We start from the raw sequence: 21,828 nt of genomic DNA on the forward strand, positions 1-21,828 counted from the left end.
AGCAAGTAACACTTTCACTTTGGCCTGTCCCTGTGTTGCCTTTTGTGGGGACAGACACCCACCTGTTGTCATCACTGCTGTGTCCCCTGAATGTACCTGTGCAAACTGTGATGACATGATTCTGGGATGATGTGATGACAGGATGACTAGTTCTGGGTAGTATATAGTTTTTTGAATGTTTTTGCATCAGATGAAGGTGGGTGACTTTTTTCCTGGCATAGCTTCTGGATATGGTGTTCCTGATATTAAGGGAGTGTTTGTGTGGGGAGGCTGCTTACTCGTATTCTTAGGGGGGCATGTTGGTAAATGGGGTGACCCATGAAGCTTCAGTTCAGTTCAGTTCAGTCACACAGTCGTGTCCAACTCTTTTCGACCCCATGGACTACAGCACGCCAGGCTTCCCTGTCCATCACCAACTCTAGGAACTTGCTCAAACTCATGTCCATTGAGTCAGTGATGCCATCCAACCATCTCATCCTCTGTCGCCCCCTTCTCTTCCTGCCTTCAATCTTTCCCAGAATAAGGCTCTTTTCAAATGAGTCAGATCTTCACATCAGGTGGTCAAAGTACTGGACCTTCAGCTTCAGCATCAGTCCTTCCAATGAATATTGAGGACTGATTTCCTTTAGGATTGACTGGTTAGATTTCCTTGCTGTCCAAGGGACTCTCAAGAGTCTTCTCCAACACCACAGTTCAAAAGCATCAATTCTTTGGCACTCAGCTTTCTTTATGGTCCAATTCTCACATCCATACATGACTACTGGAAAAACCATAGCTTTAACTAGACAGACCTTTGTTGGCAAAGTAATGTCTCTGCTTTTTAATATGCTGTCTAGGTTGGTCATAACTTTTCTTCCATGAGGCTTCAGTATACTGATAAAGGATTCTTGATCTTGGCCTTCCAATAAATGGCCCTCCCAGGATGGCAGAATTACTAACTCAGTGCTCAGTCTGTTTGATGTTTTCAACATTTGAAGCAAATTAAACTGGTGCTTCTCTGTGTTGTGTATTTGTCTGGCTCTTTAGTGGGTGAGTGTGTGATCTTCTGTCTAATCCTAAGGACGCCGGACAAGGTGTCAGTTGGGATACTATGGTTTCTCTAGTCTTAAGTCACCTGTCTCTTCTAATTTGCAGTTTCTTATAGTTTGTTCAGTTCTTTCAGCCTTGGCGTCTTCGTTAACTGAGTGTAGCAGCCTGAGAGAATGTCTTCTTCCCTAGCCGGTAGGGAAGAGACAGGATGGTCCTCAGCTCTGCAGGGTGGCCCTGGGGCAACTTTAGGCTCATTCACCTTGACACAGAAGTAGACCTTGCCGTGAGCAGTTCAGTCCAGACACTTGGCCCAAGGGCTGTAAAAGCCTCAGTCCTAGTTCTGGAACATTATGGGCTCAGACCTTCGAGGCGAGGGTCTGGGCTGTGTGAATCTTGTTGCTGAGCCTAGGATCTTGACTCAGGGAATGGTCATTCCAGGAGGCCCATTGAGGTGAGACTGTGATCCTGTACAGTGTATTATTAGGGTGTGATCAAGGTTTCATCACCTGGATAGGGGTTGGCTGGAGCTGGGGAGGCAGAGTCCTGGCCAGGCTTCCCATGAGGAAGAAGAGAAGGACCAGGGTAGGGATGGGCTGGAGAACCAGGCTGACCAACAGGGCAAGACCAAGTGGGGTGGGGGCCACATGAAAGCACCAGGACTAGGGTGTCCAGTTCCCTCCATCCTTGGGTTTTCAGAGTGACGAAGCTGGAGGAATAAGATCGACAGCTGGGGCAGTGCTGTCAGAACTGCAGAGTGTCTGACCCTTGTGGGGCCCTGGACAGGGTGCGTTGGAACGGGGTCTGGGAAGGAATGAGAATGAGAGGAGCCCATATGACAGTTGCTCTTTCAACCCTGCTATCTAGGGACTTCACTGGCGGTCCAGTGGTTAAGATTCCTCACTTTCACCACAGGAGGTGTGTGTTTGATCCCTGGTTGGGGATTGAAGACCCCTGCATGCCTCACCAGGGCCCCAAATTTTTTTTAAAGAATCCAAGCAAAACAACCACTCCCCTGCTATCTAGAACATTCTGGTGCTTTAGATTGGTTGGTTAAAGTGGGAGGCCGAGGGACTCTGTAGATGATATGTAAACAGAGCAGTGGACTTGGAGTCAAGAAGACCCAAACTCTTTGGGTTATATGCTGCACGTTTTTTGACTAATTGCTCTAACCTAATCTATTTATCGGAGAAGGCAATGGCACCCCACTCCAGTACTCTTGCCTGGAAAGTCCCATGGATGGAGGAGCCTGGTAGGCTGCAGTCCATGGGGTCGCTAAGAGTCTTGCGCGACTGAGCAACTTCACTTTCACTTTTCACTTTCATGCATTGGAGAAGGAAATGGCAACCCACTCCAGTGTTCTTGCCTGGAGAATCCCAGGGACGGGGGAGCCTGGTGGGCTGCCGTCTATGGGGTCGCACAGAGTCGGACACGACTGAAGCGGCTTAGCAGTAGCAGCAGTCTACTTATAAGTGTATGATTTCCAAATATCTAGCTTCCCAGGTTGTGCAGGAGCATTAAATGAGATGAAAATGTAGAAAAACTTACAGCTATCAAAGGGGAAAGGAAGTGGAAGGGAGGGATAAATTACGAGTCTAGGATTAACAGATGCAAACTGCTATGCACAAGACAGGTGTGTGTGTGTCTGTGTGTGCTAAGTCGCTTCAGTCGTGCCCAACTCTGTGCGACCCTATGGACTGTAGCCCACCAGGTTTCTCTATCCATGGGATTCTCCAGGCAAGAATGCTGGAGTAGATTGCTGTGCCCTCCTTCAGGGTCTCTTCCTGACCCAGCAAGCTAACCTGTGTCTCTTACATGTCCTGCATTGGCAGGCGGATTCTTTACCACTTACACCACCTGGGAAGCCCACACAGAGAGATAAGCAACAAGAATTTACTGTGTAACACAGGGAACTATATTCAGTATGTTGCAATAACCTATCATGGAAAATAATCTGAAAAAATATATATATATAACTGAATATCTTTGCTATACACCTGAAACTAACACAATAAAATGAGACGAACATGTGAAAATATTTAGCACACGGTAAGTCCTCATGACACCTCAGCTGCTTTTTTTCTCTGGCTCTCATAAAGGTTGATTGAATTCCTTACTGTGTGTCTGGTCCCCCTTTCTCCTTCCCAAGAGCTAGTCGTCTTAGAAGCCCCTTCCACCCCTGCCACTGTGGATTGAACTCAGTGTTTACATTCATTTATTTATGAAGGAAGAGGGCCCAAGTTCAGCTCAGATTTGGATCAGCTGAAAGGTATTACTTCTGCACTTACAGTTCATGAACTCAGAGGATGTTTGGATGGGAAATGCCCAGGGGAATCATTGCAGTTCATTATTTGCAAACCTGGCTGTTAACACGGAGACTCCTGTGCCCCACCCCAAGGATTCTGCTCTCCCAGGTCCAGTGTGGTGCCCAGGAATCTGTATTTGGAAAAAGTGTCCTGCATGATTCTGATGGTCAGTTTGGGGAAGGACTTATCTAGCCACTGTCCACTTTGCAGATGAAAATACTGAGGCGTAGAGAGGAGGATGGAGGTGTTTCTCACTGGCCATGTGATTTGGGGCTGAAATTCAAACTTTGCAGTCGCCACTGGGCACACATACCATATATCTCCTTGCTATTGGCATAAAAGCCTATGTAAACCCAGGTGGCTCACTGGTAAAGAATCCACCTGCTGATACAGAAGATGCAAGTTCAGTCTCTAGGACTGGAAGATCCCCTGGAGAAGGAAATGGAAACCCACTCCAGTAGTCTTGCCTGGAAATTTCCCTGGACAGAGGAGCTGGTGGTGAGGGGGTGGGCAATACAGTCCATGGGGTCACAAAACAGTCGGACATGACTTAGCGACTGAACAACAAAACCGACAGCGATGCCGTGAAAACAGATGCCTGACCTTGTATTTATTTTTTTCCCTCCTCTGTGCTTCTGGGTCTCACTGTCCCTTTTCTGGTCTCCACCATCCCCCCGCCCCCCCCCCCCCAAACCCCGCTTCCCCTTGCCTTCCCTCTGTCATGCCCCATTGCAATGCATGGCTCTGATAGCATCTATTTCTTCTTTTTCTAGCTCCTTTCTGTGATGGAATCTTGGAGTTAGTCTTTAACTTACTGGGAACTTGTTGGAATGGGCTGTAGAGGTTGACTCACTAACCCTACTTGGAAGTCAGCTTCTACTGAGCTGCAGAGACCACCTGGGACAGGTGTGGGGCATGGTGGATGGGCAGATATTGTAGCCCAGGTGGCGGTGCTAGAAACCCACTGCTCGCCCGGGTGCTCCTGACTTGATTTGCCCGTGGCTTTTCTCCTAATTCCTTTGCAGAGCTGGGGTAGGGTAGGCCTGAGTTCGCCTTGCCTTGACCTCAGTTGGACTTGGTTCCTCTCTAGCTGTGCCCTTGGCTTCTCCCACTCCCTGGGCTCAAGAACACAGACGCCCCGCGGCTCCTCCCCACAGTCTTGTGGTTTGTCCCCTGTGAGTTGCTTAGCTGGGCACATTCCCTGAATTCACTGGATTATCACCACTGGTTTCTACTGGAGCCAGCCCGACTCCCTCTTCCACTGACTGCAGTGGACCCTTTCTGATTGCCTCATTCTGATGCTTCCCTGCCTATGGGTGGCTTCCAAAATGTCTCCTCTCCCTGGGTCAAGAGGCTCACCTCTTTATTTTTCTTCATACTTCTCACCTCTCTTGCTTCTGATTCACTTTTTTGGTCATTGCAACTAAAGTACTTCTCTGGAAAAAGAAAAAAAAAAGCACTTCTTTGGAGACTAACACTTCAGAGTTTTAGTCTCTGATTTGCAATTTCTTGAGTCATTACTTTATCTCACTAGATTGCATGATTACCCTCTTCTTTCTCAATTATTTAAAATGTGTATTTAGCTGATTTCTAAGAAATACATCCCTCCCCACCTTGGCATATCTTCATGTTTAAACAGATTTGCATCTGGGACGCTATTACAATTCAGAGGGTCATCGTGTATTTGGCAGATTTTTCCCCCTTTTGTGGTGTGTGTGCTCAATCGTGTCTGACTCTGCAGTCCTTTGGACTGTAGCCCGCCAGGTTCCTCCGTCCATTGGATTTTTCAGGCAAGAATACTGGAGTGGGTTGCCATTTCCTCCTTCAGGGGATCCTCTTGACCCAGGGATTGAACCCATGTCTCCCGTGTTTTCCCCGTTGGTGGTGGGTGTGTAATTTCACATGGCATCTTCAGACAGTATTTTTGCTGGATAAAAGACCAGGAAAAATTAAAGCCAACTTCAGTGAAGATTCAGAATTTTGTGATATTAAAGAGGACTGCTGCCAGTACGCCTAACTCTTGACAAGATGATGGAATTATTTTCCAGAAAAATGTGATCTGGAGTTTGAATAATGTTGGATAAATCATATAAGGCCCTTCTTTTATGATTAGAGGCGTGTAATGTTAATGTAATATTTAATAAAGCTCTATCTAGGCAAAGCCTATGGTTCTGTATATTTCAATAAAGAAAAACTAAACTTCCTTTTTAGATCTCTGTTTTGAAAGAGCTACAAAGCCAACATTATAGATGAATTTGTGCTTAAGAACTTGGAGAGTTTCAATGCCTTTGTCTTTCTTTCTCTGGAGACAAAAAATAAAGTGTGTTTTTTTTTAGCTGTCAACAGCCTTCATTTCATTGTAAAAAGTGAGTTATACTTTACCCAGAAAGGAGGGTTAGGTTTTTACATGTGGGTTGAGCTAAATATTGTCCTTTTCATCCATTAACAAAGAAATTGTTGTTTCCTTTTGTGAATTATCCCTTTCTTTGCTTCTTAAGAAATGTATCCTGTCAAGCCATTTGATTTGGCCTTGCAAAGCTCATCAATGAAGTAATGGAAGATTCAGTTAGTGTTTCCTTATCAAATAGATACACAACTAATCTAAAAAAAAAAAAAAAGAGGTTTAGAGACTGTAGTTGGCCACGGAGGGGAGGGTCACAGAAGGTGGCTGTGTACTTTCAGCTCCTCCTCATGTGCGCACTGTCCACACAGCCCTTCCTGGGCGCTCCCAGCCTGGCCCAGTGCTCTGCCTGCCCCCAGTCCTGAGTTGGAGCAGGCACCCTGGAGCCCCATGCACCTTTGGAATGCCTGAAACCAATGAGCTTTGAGGGAAGATCCCCCTGTCCATGGCTTATAGGCAGTGATTTCAGACTGATTTTATATTAGTCAAAGCCTATAATTCGATAGGAAAATTTTCTACTTAAAATCACAGTACTTTCCAAAATGGACGTCATCCGGGAGCTCCCTGGTCTCCTCTATTTTTTTTTTCCCCCACCATTAGAAGAGTCATGTAGTCACAGTCATGTAGATTTTCTCAGAGTCTGTTTTCCTTATACCCTCCCTTGTCTCTGAGTATACAGGTTGGGTCTTATTTCTTAGCAGAGCAGAGACTAGTGTTATAATCCATCCCAACAATACCAAGTGGACTGTGGCCATTGGTGACTTGGAAACTTTGAAATGCAAATTGATGTACCTGAACTGGAGAAGAAAGTGTAGAATACAAAAAGGACAGAAAGAAAAAAGCAAATAGACAAATGTATTTATTCCAGTATAAAAATGAATCAGAAATGATGCTATACTAGCATGGCTGGGCATCATCCGTAAACTGTAATTATCACAAGCTAGACATGAGTCAGCCTGGTCATGCAGTGTTTTTTTAAAGCAATCATCGCCCTGAGATGTAGAAATTGGACACAACTTGCTAAAAGAAAGTACACACAGTGAATTGCAGAACTTGACCTTTCCAATAACTGTTAAACCATACAGTACGTGTTTATAAGACATACGGGTATCATATATACATATGATTTTATATGTATAAGCATACATAATTTAATATATTTGTATACAAAGTATGATTGTCATATGTAGTACTGACCTACGATGATATGTGCGTGCTAAGTTGCTTCAGTCCAACTCCTTGTAACCCTGTGGACTATAGCTGGCCAGGCTCCTCTGTCTGTGGGATTCTCCAGGCAAGAATACTGGAGCAGGTCGCCATGCCTTCCTCCAGGGGATCTTCCCAACCCAGGAACTGAACCTGCGTCTCTTACATCTCTTGCACTGGTAGTGGGTTCTTTGCCACTAGCACCACCTGGCAAGCCTCACCTACCATGATGTGTATGTGTATATTATGGTTGTCATGTGTAATATGTACCTGTCTTGGCTTTCGGAGTCTGGATTATCCATTGTCAGATAAGAGAAGTACATGTAGTACGCACTGTTATATTTAAAATGGGTAACCAACAAGGACCTCCTGTAGAGCACATGAAACTCCGCTCAGTGGTGTGTGGCAGCCTGGATGGGAGGGGAGTTTGGGGGAGGATGGAGACATGTATATGGATGGCTGAGCCCCTTCGGTCACTGCTCACCTGAAACTATAAGAGCCTTGTTCATCATCCATACCCCTGTACAAAACAAAAAGATTTTAAAAATATGCAAAATGGTATTTGAATTTAATTGGTTGTGAAAAGCTCACGTGCAGAACAATATTTACCAGAGCCGGAGACTTAGGGGCTGGTAGGGCTTCTTACTAGTTCTCACTTGTAGGAAGCATCTGTTGATACAGTCAGGATCCCTCGGCTAATTTGGAGAAAGACAAGTGTCTATGATCTTTTGATCGAACTAACAATGATTTTAAAGTGAAAGAAAAAAACCTTTCCAGGGCTGGCTGAAAGGGCATGTGATCTGTGCAGACATGCAGAGCCTGGCGCCCAGAAGGCCCTGCACTTGGAGACTGATGCTCTGAGGCTGCAGTCTTATAATTCTTAGCCCTTCTGTTAAGGGATTTGTGTTTTGTTGGTGAAGCGCAACAGGACAGTGAAGCAAGGGGAGCAAGGAGCCTCAGCTCATGCGTGGGGTCTCCTCACCAGGGTGGGGTATGGGCACCCCCTCCCTGCCATTGGGTGCTGGCCCTGCCAGCCTCCCCCTCCCCACCCCACCCAGGATGGCTGCCCCAGGGCGGTGGGCAAGAGGAGGCCTGTGTTCCACTGTGACCCCCTGCTCCTCACTGAGGCGTGGGTGTGAGACACAGACCACCACCTTTGCCCGGCCCTGAGAGCCCCAGTACTCCGAGTGACCAGTTGGCAGGGGCCTCACCCCTGCCCTGGATCCAGGTCCCGAACCCGCCCTGGAGTAGGGGCTGCAGTGTCTTAGGGAGCCCCCCTTTGTTGTGGGTGGGGCCTGCAGCCTGGTGGGAAGGGGAGGTTGATTTCTCCACCACCAGCACCCACATGTTCAACTTGCACTGGACTCGGAAAGCCACGAAGGCCCCAGTGTGAGAGACACCTGTCCACAGCCTCTTCCTCTTAAAAGTCTGTGCTTTTTCACTCTGCTTCTTGGGGCCTCATGGGCATCCTGCATTGTGACTGCAACCCGTCTCTGAATCGTTGTTCAGCAGCATTCAGGAATCCTCTGGCCACCTGGGTGAGGGGGTCACTGTGTGTGTCTGTGAATTCTGTGAATGGGTGGATCAGCAAGGTCACCTGGGTCTTGGGCTCGGGTCAGGCTGTTCCATGTGATATTTGCTGGCAGGTCCTAATGTTGTTTAGTTCTACTGAGAATGTTCCCAGACCTCACAGTGTAATCCTCAGCATCAGCCAAGCAGATCAGCACTTATAGACACTCAGACCCAAGGAATGCAGCAGGTTTCAACAAGGTGTTTAAGAAAAGTGTCTCATTAGATCTTTATGGACAGGATGGACTAACATGGGCAGAAGATAATGGCAAGCTGGATGGTCTGTCATATTCATAAAGTACCGATTAATAATAGTAAACTAGGTCTCCGTGGGAATCACCAGGCTCCAGTCCTGATCCGTCTTTGATGAGGATGAGGACAGAAGACACACAGACGTCAGATGTGTGGGTGTCATGGCACTGGGTACGAGAACGAAGGTGGTTGATGCCACCAATAAGGGCTGTAGGTTTGATTGATGGGCTGTCAAACAGGCACCAACGTAATAAGGCATACTGAGATTCAAAAGTTGCAGCAGAAAAATAAAATCCGTGAAGGTTTTAGCCGCCTATAAATTGAAAAGCATGCTGATAGAGCTATTTTAAAAAAGGCTGTGTCCAAGTGAGTTAATGAGTTGAAAACTTATGAATACACAAAATGTTGCACACACATTTTCAGAGAAGTTTTATTTATAATCGCCCCGAATTGGAAGCAACCAAGATGTCCTTCAGGAGGACAAACAGTGGTACTTGGATAAACGGTGGTGCAGCCTATGATGGGATGTTGCTGCTGCTGCTGCTGCATCACTTCAGTCGTGTCCGACTCTGTGCGACCCATAGATGGCAGCCCACCAAGGCTCTCCCGTCCCTGGGATTCTCCAGGCAAGAACACTGCAGTGGGTTGCCATTTCCTTCTCCAATGCATGAAAGTGAAAAGTGAAAGCGAAGTCGCTCAGTCGTGTCTGACTCTTAGCGACCCCATGGACTGTAGCCCACCAGGCTCCTCCATCCATGGGATTTTCCAGGCAAGAGTACTGAAGTGGGGTGCCATTGCCTTCTCCGTACTCAGTAATAAAAAGAAGCGAGTTATCAAACCATGAAAAGACAGAGGAACTTAAATAAATTCTAAGTGAAAAGAGCCAGTCTGAAAAAGTTACCTGCTATGCGATTGCAGCTATATGACATTCTGGAAAAGGCAAACTCATAGGTACAGTAAAATGACCAGTGGTCACTAGGGTTTATGGGGAGAGAGAGAGGTATGACCATGTGGAGCTCAGGGATTTTTAGGGCAGCGAAAATATGCCAGGTGACACTGTCATGATGGATACGCAAAATTCTACATTTGTCAGAACCCACAGACTGTGTGACAGAGTGAGCTCTCCTGTGATCTATGGACTTGGTTAATAACATATCAGTATTGGTTCGTCAGTCATAACACATGTATCACAGTGAAGCAAGATGTTAATACTAGGAGACACTGCAGGTGGGATGGGAGGATAGGGGAGGAGGGGATATGGGAAGTCTCTGCACAGTCTACTCAGTTTTTCTGTAAACCTAAAACTGCTCTAAAAATACAGCCTATTAATTTTTTAAAAAGTGTATAAGTAGAGCTTTGGAATCCAGAACAAAGGGATTCAAGGCCCTTCCTGGCTCCCCTACAGATGCCCAGTGGGAGCATTTGGTCTGAAAAGAGTCACCCCTGGAGCCCGGCCAGAGTTGGATTAGACACATGGGGAAGAGGTGACGGGACCAGGGATGTTTGTGCTGACGAGGCATGATCATGACCCCCACTTTCTGCAACCTTGGTGGTGGTGGCTGGTGTCACTGAGGAGTGCTCTTGGGATCTCTTGTGTCAGTTCAGCACACCCTGAGCAGACATACTCTCCAAACTCAGTAACAGCCCTTCTAGCTGTTTTCATGTAGTAACAGGAGGAGGAAGAAGAGGAGCTTGTGTTTTGGAGGTGTTTTTGCAAGGTGGTGAGAGAGCTGGCTTAGAGCCAAGCTGTTTGGATTCCCAGATCCTGTCTGGATCCTGGTCCCACCTCCCCTGACTTTGGGGCCTTAAGAAAATTTCTTAACCTCTCCTTGCTCATCTGCAAAATGGGGCTACGGAGTAGCTTCCTCATGGGATTGTTATAAGGATTAAATGAGTGAATACATACATTGTTATAAGGATTAAACAAGTGAATACATACATTGTTATAAGGATTAAATGAGTGAATACATACATTAAATGATGTCTAGAGCCATGCTTGCACTCACTAGACATCAGCTATTCTATTCACTGCAATGTGGTTCTGTAGTAGCTTCCTCATGGGATTGTTATAAGGATTAAATGAGCAAATACATACATTGTTATAAGGATTAAACGAGTGAATACGTATATTAAATGATGTCTAGAACCACGCTTGCACTTACTAGACATCAGCCGTTCTATTCACTGCAATGTGGCTCTGGATAGCAGAACTTGAGCCTCTGGGTCAAGGGAGGCTGGCGTTAAGGGCACTTTGTCACTCTCCTGTCCAAGCCTCTCATTGTTTCCCCTGCTTCCCCTGTTCCCAGACCCAGAATGCCTTTGGTGCCTTTTTACCTGGCAGAGTCCAACAGCTTAAACGCCACCCTCTCTCAAGAGCTCTCTCTGCCTGTCTTATATGGTCATCGGTCCTCTTTCCTGTTTCCACAGTCTTGTGGAAAGTACTTGGGTTAAACATAGCTGTTTACTTGTCTGCTTCTCAGCTTCTCTGGGATTTAGTCATCAGCCCAGGGCCTGACAGTCACTGGTTATGGAATGAAATGGGATTTCCCCTTACCCCAGTAATAAAAGGACACTGTAGGGAGCTGGATGCAGAAGACATGCTGAGCTTCCCCATATGAGATGTGTTTCAGTAGGACTGGGTGATGCTTACCGAGGGAATCATGGGTTGGATGAAAAAGTGTAGTCGTCTCTGAGTAGTGCCACAGAGTGCCAGAATCAGAATCGCTTATGGCCGGCAGGCAGGGATTTTTTTTTTGTTTTTGTTTTTGTTTTTTTTGATGTCCTATAAGACAGTTTTCATAAAAGAAAAGATCGGTTTGAAACAACTCTGTTCAACTATTTTTTTAAAAGATGTTACTTATTTATTTTATTTTTGGCCGCAGTGGGTTTTCACTGCTTCAGGAAGGCTTTCTCTAGGTGCAGCAAGCGGGGGCTACTTTTTGTTGTGGTGCTGGGGCTTCTCATTGCTGTGGCTTCTCTTGTGCGGAACTCAGGCTCTAGGCGAATGATCTCCATAGTTGTGGCACACAGCCTGGGTTGCTCTGAGCCATGTGGGATCTTCCAGGGCCAGGAATCGAACCCATGTCCCCTGCATTGGCAGGCAGGTTCTTTACCACTAGACCACCAGAGAAGCCCTCTATTCAACTATTTTTTTTTAAAGTATAATTTGATTTAGTCAGATTGTAACCCTTGTTATTCTTGAGCTTTCAATTTTAGCTATCATAGCATTATTATGTTTATAAATCCAGGAAATTTTAGCAGTCATTTTCAAGAGAGTCTTTGATGAATGATTGTGTGTTTTAGTGGCTCAGTCATGTCCAACTCATTGCGATACCATGGGCTACAGCACACCAGATTCTCTGTCCATGGGATTCTCCAGGCAAGAATACTGGAGTGGGTTGCTATTCCCTTCTCCAGGGAACCTTCCCAACTCAGGGATCGAAGCCAGGTCTCCTGCAGTGCAGGCAGATTCTTTATCATCTGAGAATGGTTTCATTAAAAACTTTCATTATACTTCTTTCCACATGTTAAACTGCATTTGTAAAGTTTATATTTTTCCTGTCCCTTTAAAGTGTTTTATTATCAAAGGTTACTACAGTTTATACCAAAGGGACTCAGGAACCAACCTGATTAACCCACCAAGATGGGCCACTTGAGGGTCCGTAGGGATGAGACTCCAGGGGCTGTGGCACATCATTCATAAACACTGAAAAGGAATGAAGGAGACCAGCTTCTCTACCCTTACCTTAAATCTTAGTATTAGAGAACACTAAGGTCTCATTTTTTTTGAGGGCTGGTAAATAAAGAGAAGGAATCAAGTGTTGATCCCGCCTTTGCCTTGAGATCCATCTCTTCTGGTCATCCGACATTGATGAAGGGAAGTTTCTCTTGATCGATGTGACCTAGCTAACACCTGAAGCTAGAATGAAGTGCTCCCACCCCCGGGTAGCCCCTGAGGAAATATCAGCCAGGCAGCCATCACCAATGGCTGCTAACGTCACAGAATCGAGACAGCGGTCACTGGGTACCTGCTGATGGGAGCACACAGGTCCACCTGTCGTGCAGCTCTATAGAAGAAGAAACTGAGCCGAAATCTGGTCAAGACTGCAGATGCAACTGCCAGTTTTCACAGTCTGCAGAAGGGGTAAAGGAAAATGTTACACTAAGCCACAAGGATACAAGAAATGATTCTGACTTTGGAAAGCTTTACTGGACAAATGAGTCTGTTTCTTCCATGATAATTTTAAGCAAAAACAGTAATAATAATAAATAGAGAGAGACAGATGAGGGGCAGACAGGAAACCTACAAATTACAGGAAACTTAAAACTCACATCTATCCGTTTCAGTGTATGATTTTTTCAGATTCTGGTTCAGTCTTTCAGTGTTTTCGTGTGTGTGTGTACACATGTGTGCAAAAGATGAGTGGGCAATTGGGAATGCTGACAGGCACCTGACGACATCAAAGAATGTTTGCAGTAAGGACATTGAGCAGTATTATTAGATGTGATAGTGATATTGTTGTTAGGTTAAAAGTCCCTTTTTGTTTTTGAAGATAAATGACATTTGCAAATACACACACAAAAAATAAAATTTTGTGAAGTTTGACATTTACTTCAAATAATTTAGCTGTGTATGTGGTGGAGAGAGCTTCAGTTCAGTTCAGTTCAGTTGTTCAGTCGTGTCTGACCCTTTGTGATCCCATGGACTGCAGCATGCCAGGCCTCCTTGTCCATCACCAACTCCCGGAGTTCACTCAGACTCACGTCCATCGAGTTGGTGATGCCATCCAGCCATCTCATCCTCTGTCATCCCCTTCTCCTCCTGCCCCCGATCCCTCCCAGCATCAGAGTCTTTTCCAATGAGTCAACTCTTCGCATGAGGTGGCCAAAGTACTGGAGTTTTAGCTTTAGCATCTGTCCTTCCAACGAACATTCAGGACTAATTTCCTTTAGGATGGACTGGTTGGATCTCCTGGCAGTCCCAGGGACTCAAGAGTCTTCTCCAACACCACAGTTCAAATGCATCAATTCTTTGGCGCTCAGCTTTCTTTATAGTCCAACTCTCACATCCATACATGACTACTGGAAAAACCATAGCCTTGACTAGACGGACCTTTGTTGGCAAAGTAATGTCTCTGCTTTTAAATATGCTCTCTGCTGCTGCTGCTAAGTTGCTTCAGTAGTGTCCGACGCTGTGTGACCCCATAGACGGCAGCCCACCAGGCCTACCATCCCTGGGATTCTCCACGAAAGAATACAGGAGTGGGTTGCCATTTCCTTCTCCACTGCATGAAAGTGAAAAGTGAAAGTGAAGTCGCTCAGTCGTGTCTGACTCTTAGCAACCCCATGGACTGTAGCCCACCAGGCTCCTCTATCCATGGGATTTTCCAGACAAGAGTACAGAGTGGGGTGCCATCGCCTTCTCCGAAATATGCTGTCTAGGTTGGTCATAACTTTTCTTCCAAAGAGTAAGTGTCTTTTTACTTCATGGCTGCAATCACCATCTGCAGTGATTTTGGAGCCCAAGAAAATAAATCTGTTTATTTTTTAGATTTGTTTCTCCACTGTTTCTCCATCTGTTTGCCATGAAGTGATGGGACTGGATGCCATGATCTTAGTTTTCTGAATGTTGAGCTTTAAGCCAACTTTTCACTCTCCTCTTCCACTTTCATCAAGAGATTCTTTAGTTCCTCTTCACTTTCTGCCATAAGGGTGGTGTCATCTGCATATCTGAGGTTATTGATATTTCTCCAGGCAGTCTTGATTCCAGCTTGTGCTTCCTCCAGCCCAGCATTTCTCATGGTGTACTCTGTATAGAAGTTAAATAAGCAGGGTGACAATGTACAGCCTTCACGTACTCCTTTTCGTATTTGGAACCAGTCTGTTGTTCCATGTCCAGTTCTAACTGTTGCTTCCTGACCTGCATACAGGTTTCTCAAGAGGCAGGTCAGGTGGTCTGGTATTCCCATCTTTTGAAGAATTTTCCATAGTTTATTGTGGTCCACACATTCACAGGCTTTGGCATAGTCAATAAAGCAGAAATAGATATAAAAATAGGAGAGAGCTTCAGTGTGTGGAAATATAAAGAAATAAGACTGGCCATGAATGGAGAATTGTTGAAGCTGGGTTTACTATACTTCAGTCTCTCTTTTTGTATATGTTTGAAAGATAACAAAATAAAAGTTTTAAAAAATGACCTTGTCTGACAACCAAGATCTCCCAAATATTAGGCAATTCCCATAAAATAAATACATTCATAAGTGTTCCCATGATTTGAATTTCAAAATCAGAAGTCTAAATTATGCTACATATTTTAATTGCAACCATGAGATGAATCCTCATAACCAGTATAAATAACTAAAATACCAAAAATATGCAGGTTTTTCCTAAGTACAAATTATTAATATTAGGACTTTGTTTCTTAGACATTTCTATTCTTAGCTCTTGGACTGCAAAGACATGCATCGACCAAGGAGACATGCAATCCCATACAATTTTGGCATTTCCACTCCAAGTATTGAATAGTGATTGGGTTGCATTCTCATTTGGCTGAGGATCTTTAATGACAAATGAGACCCTTGGGCAAGATACCAACTAGTCCCTGGCTCAGGGCACATGAGGGGCATCCTCAGGGCTCTTGGAGTTGCTATGGTAGTGCCCTCTAAATGAGAGCTATTAGCAGCCAGGGCGATGGGTCAAAGTCCTATCATTCCCTAATTTTTGTATTCCTGGAAGATTGTAATTTCCACTAAAAGAATAAGTAATGACCAGCATTGCTTCAGTTCATTTTGCATTTCTTTGGTTTTTAAGACATCCTTAAATGGCTTCCTGGTTAGCTCAAAAGATATTTAAACTTGAGGGAACTTTCTCTCCTAGGTCTTTACCTGACTCTGAAGCAAAGGCCATTCTAATGAAACATAGTAATCTAACATCTGCAGATTCCTTCTGATGCAATGTGAGTCACACTGAGTTACAACTCGTTGTGGAGACACTTAAGTGAGTTGCAGTCAGCATTTTAAAATATAGTGGAATTGAAGGAAAGTATCAGAAGTCATCACACATTATAAGGACAAATATCACTTTTGAAGCTGGTTTCATCTGTATGTATGTAGATATAAATGAATTTCTTACAGTGGATCATTATCAAAAATTCTGAGAACTGCCACTTCAGTGTGTTGTGGTTCAGTTGCTCAGTCATGTCCAGTTCTTTGCAACCCCACGGACTGCAGCACGCCAGGCTTCTTTGTCCTTCACTGTCTCTCGTGCTGGCAAAGTAATGTCTCTACTTTTTAATGTGCTGTCTAGATTTGTTATAGCTTTTCTTTCAAGGAGCAAGGGTCTTTTAATTTCATGTATGCAGTCACCATCTGCAGTGGTTTTGGAGCCCAAGAAAATAAAAGTCTCTCACTGTTTCCATTGTTTCCACAACTATTTGCCATGAAGTGGCCCAGTGTAGGCCCCCATAAATAGATATTTATTGAATGTAAATACTAGTATTTAAACCACCTATTTCAGAGGATCTCGGGGGAGGAGCCTGGGGTCTGGGAATCTGTATTTTAACAAGCTTTCCAGGCAGCCAGGCTGCTAACAGTTGCAGAACTATACTTAGGAAGCACTGACCTATTCTACCTATTCTGGCCCAGGTCACACACAGACAATTAGCATAAGAACCAGACCTTAAACTTGGGTTTCCCACATTCTGGGAGAGGGTTTACCTGTACTTCACCAGCATCTCATGTTGGCCACTTCTCACCAAACACATTGCATAACCTTCCTGAATGCCAGTTTCCTCCCTATCTACCTTATCTTCCCTGCTGCCCTCAGGGATTTCCCTAAATCACTCAATTTCATTTTCCTACTCTATATCTTTGGCTTTTTCTCTACTGTCAGTAGAGTTAAAACCAAACTCCCTATATATCCTTCAGGGCTTGCCACAGTCAGCCCTGAGCCTGACACCTCAATCTCTTCTCTCTGCCAATCTCCCAACTCTCTTCTTTATCCCTTTGCTTCTGCTGGGGCTACCCCAGACCACCTGCATGCCCCAGGCACACCTCACCCTTGTCTGATTCTTCTACTCATGTTATATCCACTAATTGGAACTTAGCTTCTATTTACCTCTGAATTGCATCCATCCTCCCAGACTAAGTTCAGTGCCACTTTTCTAGATCTTCCCTGATTTGGAGTTAATAGTTTCTCCTCCTTTGGTTCTCTCTTCTCTTTGCCCATGTTTTGCTATAGCATTAAGACTCATTGCCTTGGACTTTGTTAGCACAGCCTGTGTTCATTTCTCTGATGAGGAAGTAAGTTCCTAGAAGGCAGTTTTCATGTATTCTTTATATATGTATGCTTCTTTATATTAATACATTCTACACTACTTTACAGTTAGTGTTAAGTGATATATATGTTAATTTGTCTGAGTTATGATCGCCCCAAGTGAAAGGATTCCCTGGTGGCTCAGTTGGTAAAGAATCTGCCTGTAGTGTGGGAGACCTGGGTTCAATCCCTGGGTTGGGAAGATCCCCTGGAGAAGGAAATGGCAACCCACTCCAGTATTCTTGCCTGGAGAGTCCCATGCCAGAGGAACCTGGCAGGCTTCAGTTCATAGGATTTCAAAGAAGTATTAATTAGCAGCTTAACCAACTAACTTATGTAAAATGGGTTTCAACCTCTGTATGAAGGCTCAAAGCTCCCTGTGACTTCTTTGTCTTTCCATTCCTTTATAAAACCAATCAAAAACAAACAAACCAAAAAAGTATTGTAGGGTTTGTGTGCTGTTCATCATAAAGAATTCTTTGTTTTCTTCTGGAGAGAAAGTGGGCAGATAGACAAAAGAGCAGTGATATTAGAGAGAAAGGGCTGGCAAACTGGGTTCCTAATAACTGCTATTTTTAAGAGATTGGTGGGAAAATGGGTAGGAGTTAGAGAAATGAATATGGCATAAAACAGAAACTAAGACAGAATAGTAAGCAAAAGGCATCTACTTTAGCTACTCTCTGTGCATGAGAAGAGGCTTTCCTGATACCTCAGTTGGTAAAGAATCCGCCACCAATGCAGGAGACCCCAGAGAGAGTTTTGTCAAGAGAACGCACTGTTCATAGCAAACACCCTCTTCCAACAACACAAGAGAAGTCTCTACACATGGGCATCACCAGATGGTCAATACCAAAATCAGATTGATTATATTCTTTGCAGCCAAAGATGGAGAAGCTCTATATAGTCAGCAAAAACAAGACAGGGAGCTGACTGTGGCTCAGATCATGAACTCCTTATTGCCAAATTCAGACTTAAACTGAAAAAGTAGGGAAAACCACTAGACCATTCAGGTATGACCTGAATCAAATCCCTTACGATTATACAGTGGAAGTGACAAATAGATTTAAGGGATTAGATCTGATAGAGTGCCTGAAGAACTATGGATGGACGTTTGTGGCATTGTACAGGAGACAGGAATTAAGACCATTCCCAAGAAAAAGAAATGCAAAAAAGCAAAATGGCTGTCTGAGGAGGCCTTACAAATAGCTGTGAATAGAAGAGAAGTGAAAGGCAAAGGAGAAAAGTAAAGATATACACATTTGAATGCAGAGCTGCGAAGAATAGCAAGGAGAGATAAGAAAGCCTTCCTCAGAGATCAATGCAAAGAAATAGAGGAAAACAACAGATTGGGAAAGACTAGAGATCTCTTCAAGAAAATTAGAGATACCAAAGGAACATTTCATGCAAAGATGGGCTCAATAAAGGACAGAAATGGTATGGACCTAACAGAAGCAGAATATATTAAGAAGAGATGGGAAGAATACACAGAAGAACTGTACAAAAAAGATCTTCATGACCCAGATACTCATGATGGTGTGATCACTGACCTAGAGCCAGACATCCTGGAATGTGAAGTCAAGTGGGCCTTAGGAAGCATCACTACGAACAAAGCTAGTGGAGGTGATGGAATTCCACTTGAGCTATTTCAAATCCTGAAAGATGATGCTGTGAAAATGCTGCACTCAATATGCCAGCAAATTTGAAGACTCAGCAGTGGCCATTGGACTGGAAAAGGTCAGGTTTCATTCCAATCCCAAAGAAAGGCAATGCCAAAAAACATTCAAACTAGTGCACAATTGCAGTCATCTCACACACTAGTAAAGTAATGCTCAAAATTCTCCAAGCCAGGCTTCAACAGTATGTGAACTGTGAGCTTCCACATGTTCAAGATGGATTTAGAAAAGGCAGAGGAACCAGAGATCAAATTGCCAACCATCTGTTGGATCATCGAAAAAGTAAGAGAGTTCCAGAAAAACATCTATTTCTGCTTTATTGACTATGCCAAAGCCTTTGAATATGTGGATCACAATAAACTGTGGAAAATTCTTCAAGAGATGGGAATACCAGACCACCTGACCTGCCTCTTGAGAAACTTGTATGCAGGTCAGGAAGCATCAGTTAGAACTGGACATGGAACAACAGACTGGTTTCAAATCAGGAAAGGAGTACATGAAGGCTGTATATTGTCACCCTGCTTATTTAACTTATATGCAGAGTACATCATGAGAAACGCTAGGCTGGATGAAGCACAAGCTGGAATCAATATTGCTGGGAGAAGAAATATCAATAACTTCAGATATGCAGATGACATCACCCTTATGGCACAAAGTGAAGAGGAACTAAAGAGCCTCTTGATGAAAGTGAAAGAGGAGAGTGAAAAAGTTGGCTTAAGCTCAACATTCAGAAAACTAAGATCATGGCATCTGGTCCCATCACTTCATGGGAAATAGATGGGGAAACAATGGAAACAGTGGCTGACTTTATTTTTCTGGGCTCCAAAATGACTGCAGATGGTGATTGCAGCCATGAAATTAAAAGATGCTTCCTCCTTGTAAGGAAAGTTATGACCAACCTAGACAGTATATTAAAAAGCAGAGACATTACTTTACCGACAAAGGTCTGTCTAGTCAAAGCTATAGTTTTTTCAGTAGTCATGTACAGATGTGAGAGTTGGACTATAAAGAAAGCTGAATGCCAAAGAATTGGTGCTTTTGAACTGTGGTGTTGGAAAAGACTCTTGAGAGTCCCTTGGACTGCAAGGAGATCAAACCAGTCAATTCTAAAGGAAATCAGTCCTAAATGTTCAGTGAAAGGACTGATGCTGAAGCTGAAACTCTAATACTTTGGCCATCTGATGCAAAGAACTGACTCATTTGAAAAGAACCTGATACTGGGAAAGATTGAAGGCAGGAGGAGAAGGGGACGACAGAGGATGAGACGGTTGCATGGCATCACCAACTCAATGGACATGAGTTTGAGAATACTGCAAGTGTTGTGATGGACAGGGTGGCCTGGCGTGCTGCAGTCCATGGGGTTGCAAAAAGTCGGACACGACTGAGCAACTGAACTGACTGACTGACTGTGCCTGAGAAGACCCTGCAGCTCTGCCTTTGTTATAATGATTCTGCTCCAGGTCAATTCTATTCCATCTAGCAGAGTGCTATTTGGGCCATACCCGAAATTGCAAATCCTCTGCCCAGATGGGCAGTTAGAGCAGAAAAGCCTGGCACAAAAGTACACATGGATCAGGTGCTTTTATTTCACTGTCTCTAATGCCTATTAAGTAACTTTCTTTCTTCTTTAATTTTTGGCTTCTCTGGGTCTTGGTTGCTGTGTACAGGCTTTCTCTAGTTGCGGCAAGTGGAAGCTGTTCTGTAGTTGCGGTGCTCGGGCTTCTCATTGTGGTGGCTTTTCTTGTTGCATAGCATGGGCTGTAGGTACATGGGATTCAGTTGTTTCACCTCGTGGGCTCTAGATCATGAGCTCAGTAGCTGTGGTTCACAGGCTTAGTTGCCCCCAGACATGTGGGATCTTCCTGGACCAGAGATTGAACCTGTGTCCCCTGCATTGGCAGGCAGATTCTTAACTACTGGCCCACCAGGGATGTCCCAAGTAACTTTCATATGGTCACGTTGTGGGTGCTTTTGACAAGTGAAATCATTATTGAATCTATTTTTTGTTTCTGTGGCAGAAAGTAAACCTAATTGTTTAAAAAGGGTAAAATCCTCAAATTGAAACAATGATTTGTCTGTTTTTTGCTGTGATAGGTTCCTTGCACTGACTCCATGGAGAGTGTATCACCTGATTTCCGTCATGATCCTTACACGTGTTATTATGCAGATAATAAAGGATATGATTTTGTCTAGAACAAGAGGTAAGAAAACTTTGAATTCATTTTTATGGCATTTAATTTTCTAGACCCTGAATGTCTGACCTTTGTGTAGAGATTTTAACCAAGTGGTCTTTGAAAAGGAACAAAATAAACAGATTGTATAGGCACTGGCTTTTCTAGTTTAAATGTTTGTTAAGTGTTACTTTTAAATTTATTAAATTTATTTAGGTATTTATCATTTATTGAACAGATGTGTCCTTAGTCATAACTGCTGCTGCTGGGCAAATGGTCTGTGTGTGCTGGTTTCTTTTTTGGCTCTGAGTGCTGTTATTCTAAATGGCATTTTGATATTCAAGTAGGCCGCAGTGAGGATGACAGTTAAATATTTATTACATCCCACATGACGAAACTGAGCCATTGGAAAATGGACTGCTGCTGCTGCTGCTGCTAAGTCATTTCAGTTGTGTCCGACTCTGTGCGACACCATAGATGGCAGCCCACCAGGCTTCTCTGTCCCTGGAATTCTGAGGCAAGAACACTGGAGTGGGTTGCCATTTCCTTCTCCAATGCAGAAAAGTGAAAAGTGAAAGTGAACTCGCTCAGTCGTGTCCGACTCTTTGCGACCTCATGGATTTGTAGCCTACCAGGCTCCTCGGTCCATGGGCTTTTCCAGGCAAGAGTACTGGAGTGGGTTGCCATTTCCTTCTCCAGGAAAATGGACTAGTTGATGTAAAATTTTTCTCTGCCTCAGTGGAGAAAAGCAGTGAATTCAGGGCTTAAAAACAATTAAGTTATGGTTAAATACATTTTTTTAATGAATTGAAAAAATAAATTCATTTTAAACACCAAATTTTGAAAATTCAAGTGAAAATTTGAATTATTTAAAATATTTGTGTAAGATTTAACTATGCTATACGTCTGAG

At 44.0% G+C, this 21,828-nt stretch overlaps 1 protein-coding gene across 1 annotated transcript in view; it reads left to right on the forward strand.

Annotated features, from left to right (window-relative positions):
• The window catches only part of RETREG1 (reticulophagy regulator 1), a 159,988-nt gene that overhangs the window by 21,270 nt on the left and 116,890 nt on the right, over nt 1-21,828 (forward strand). The window contains exon 2 of the mRNA XM_027519999.1: nt 20,841-20,947. Within this exon, the coding sequence (XP_027375800.1) occupies nt 20,841-20,947 (107 nt within the window). The remainder of the gene's footprint in view (nt 1-20,840; nt 20,948-21,828) is intronic.

This window comes from Bos indicus x Bos taurus, chromosome 20, assembly GCF_003369695.1.
Source record: "Bos indicus x Bos taurus breed Angus x Brahman F1 hybrid chromosome 20, Bos_hybrid_MaternalHap_v2.0, whole genome shotgun sequence".
NCBI classification, from domain to species: Eukaryota; Metazoa; Chordata; class Mammalia; order Artiodactyla; family Bovidae; genus Bos; species Bos indicus x Bos taurus.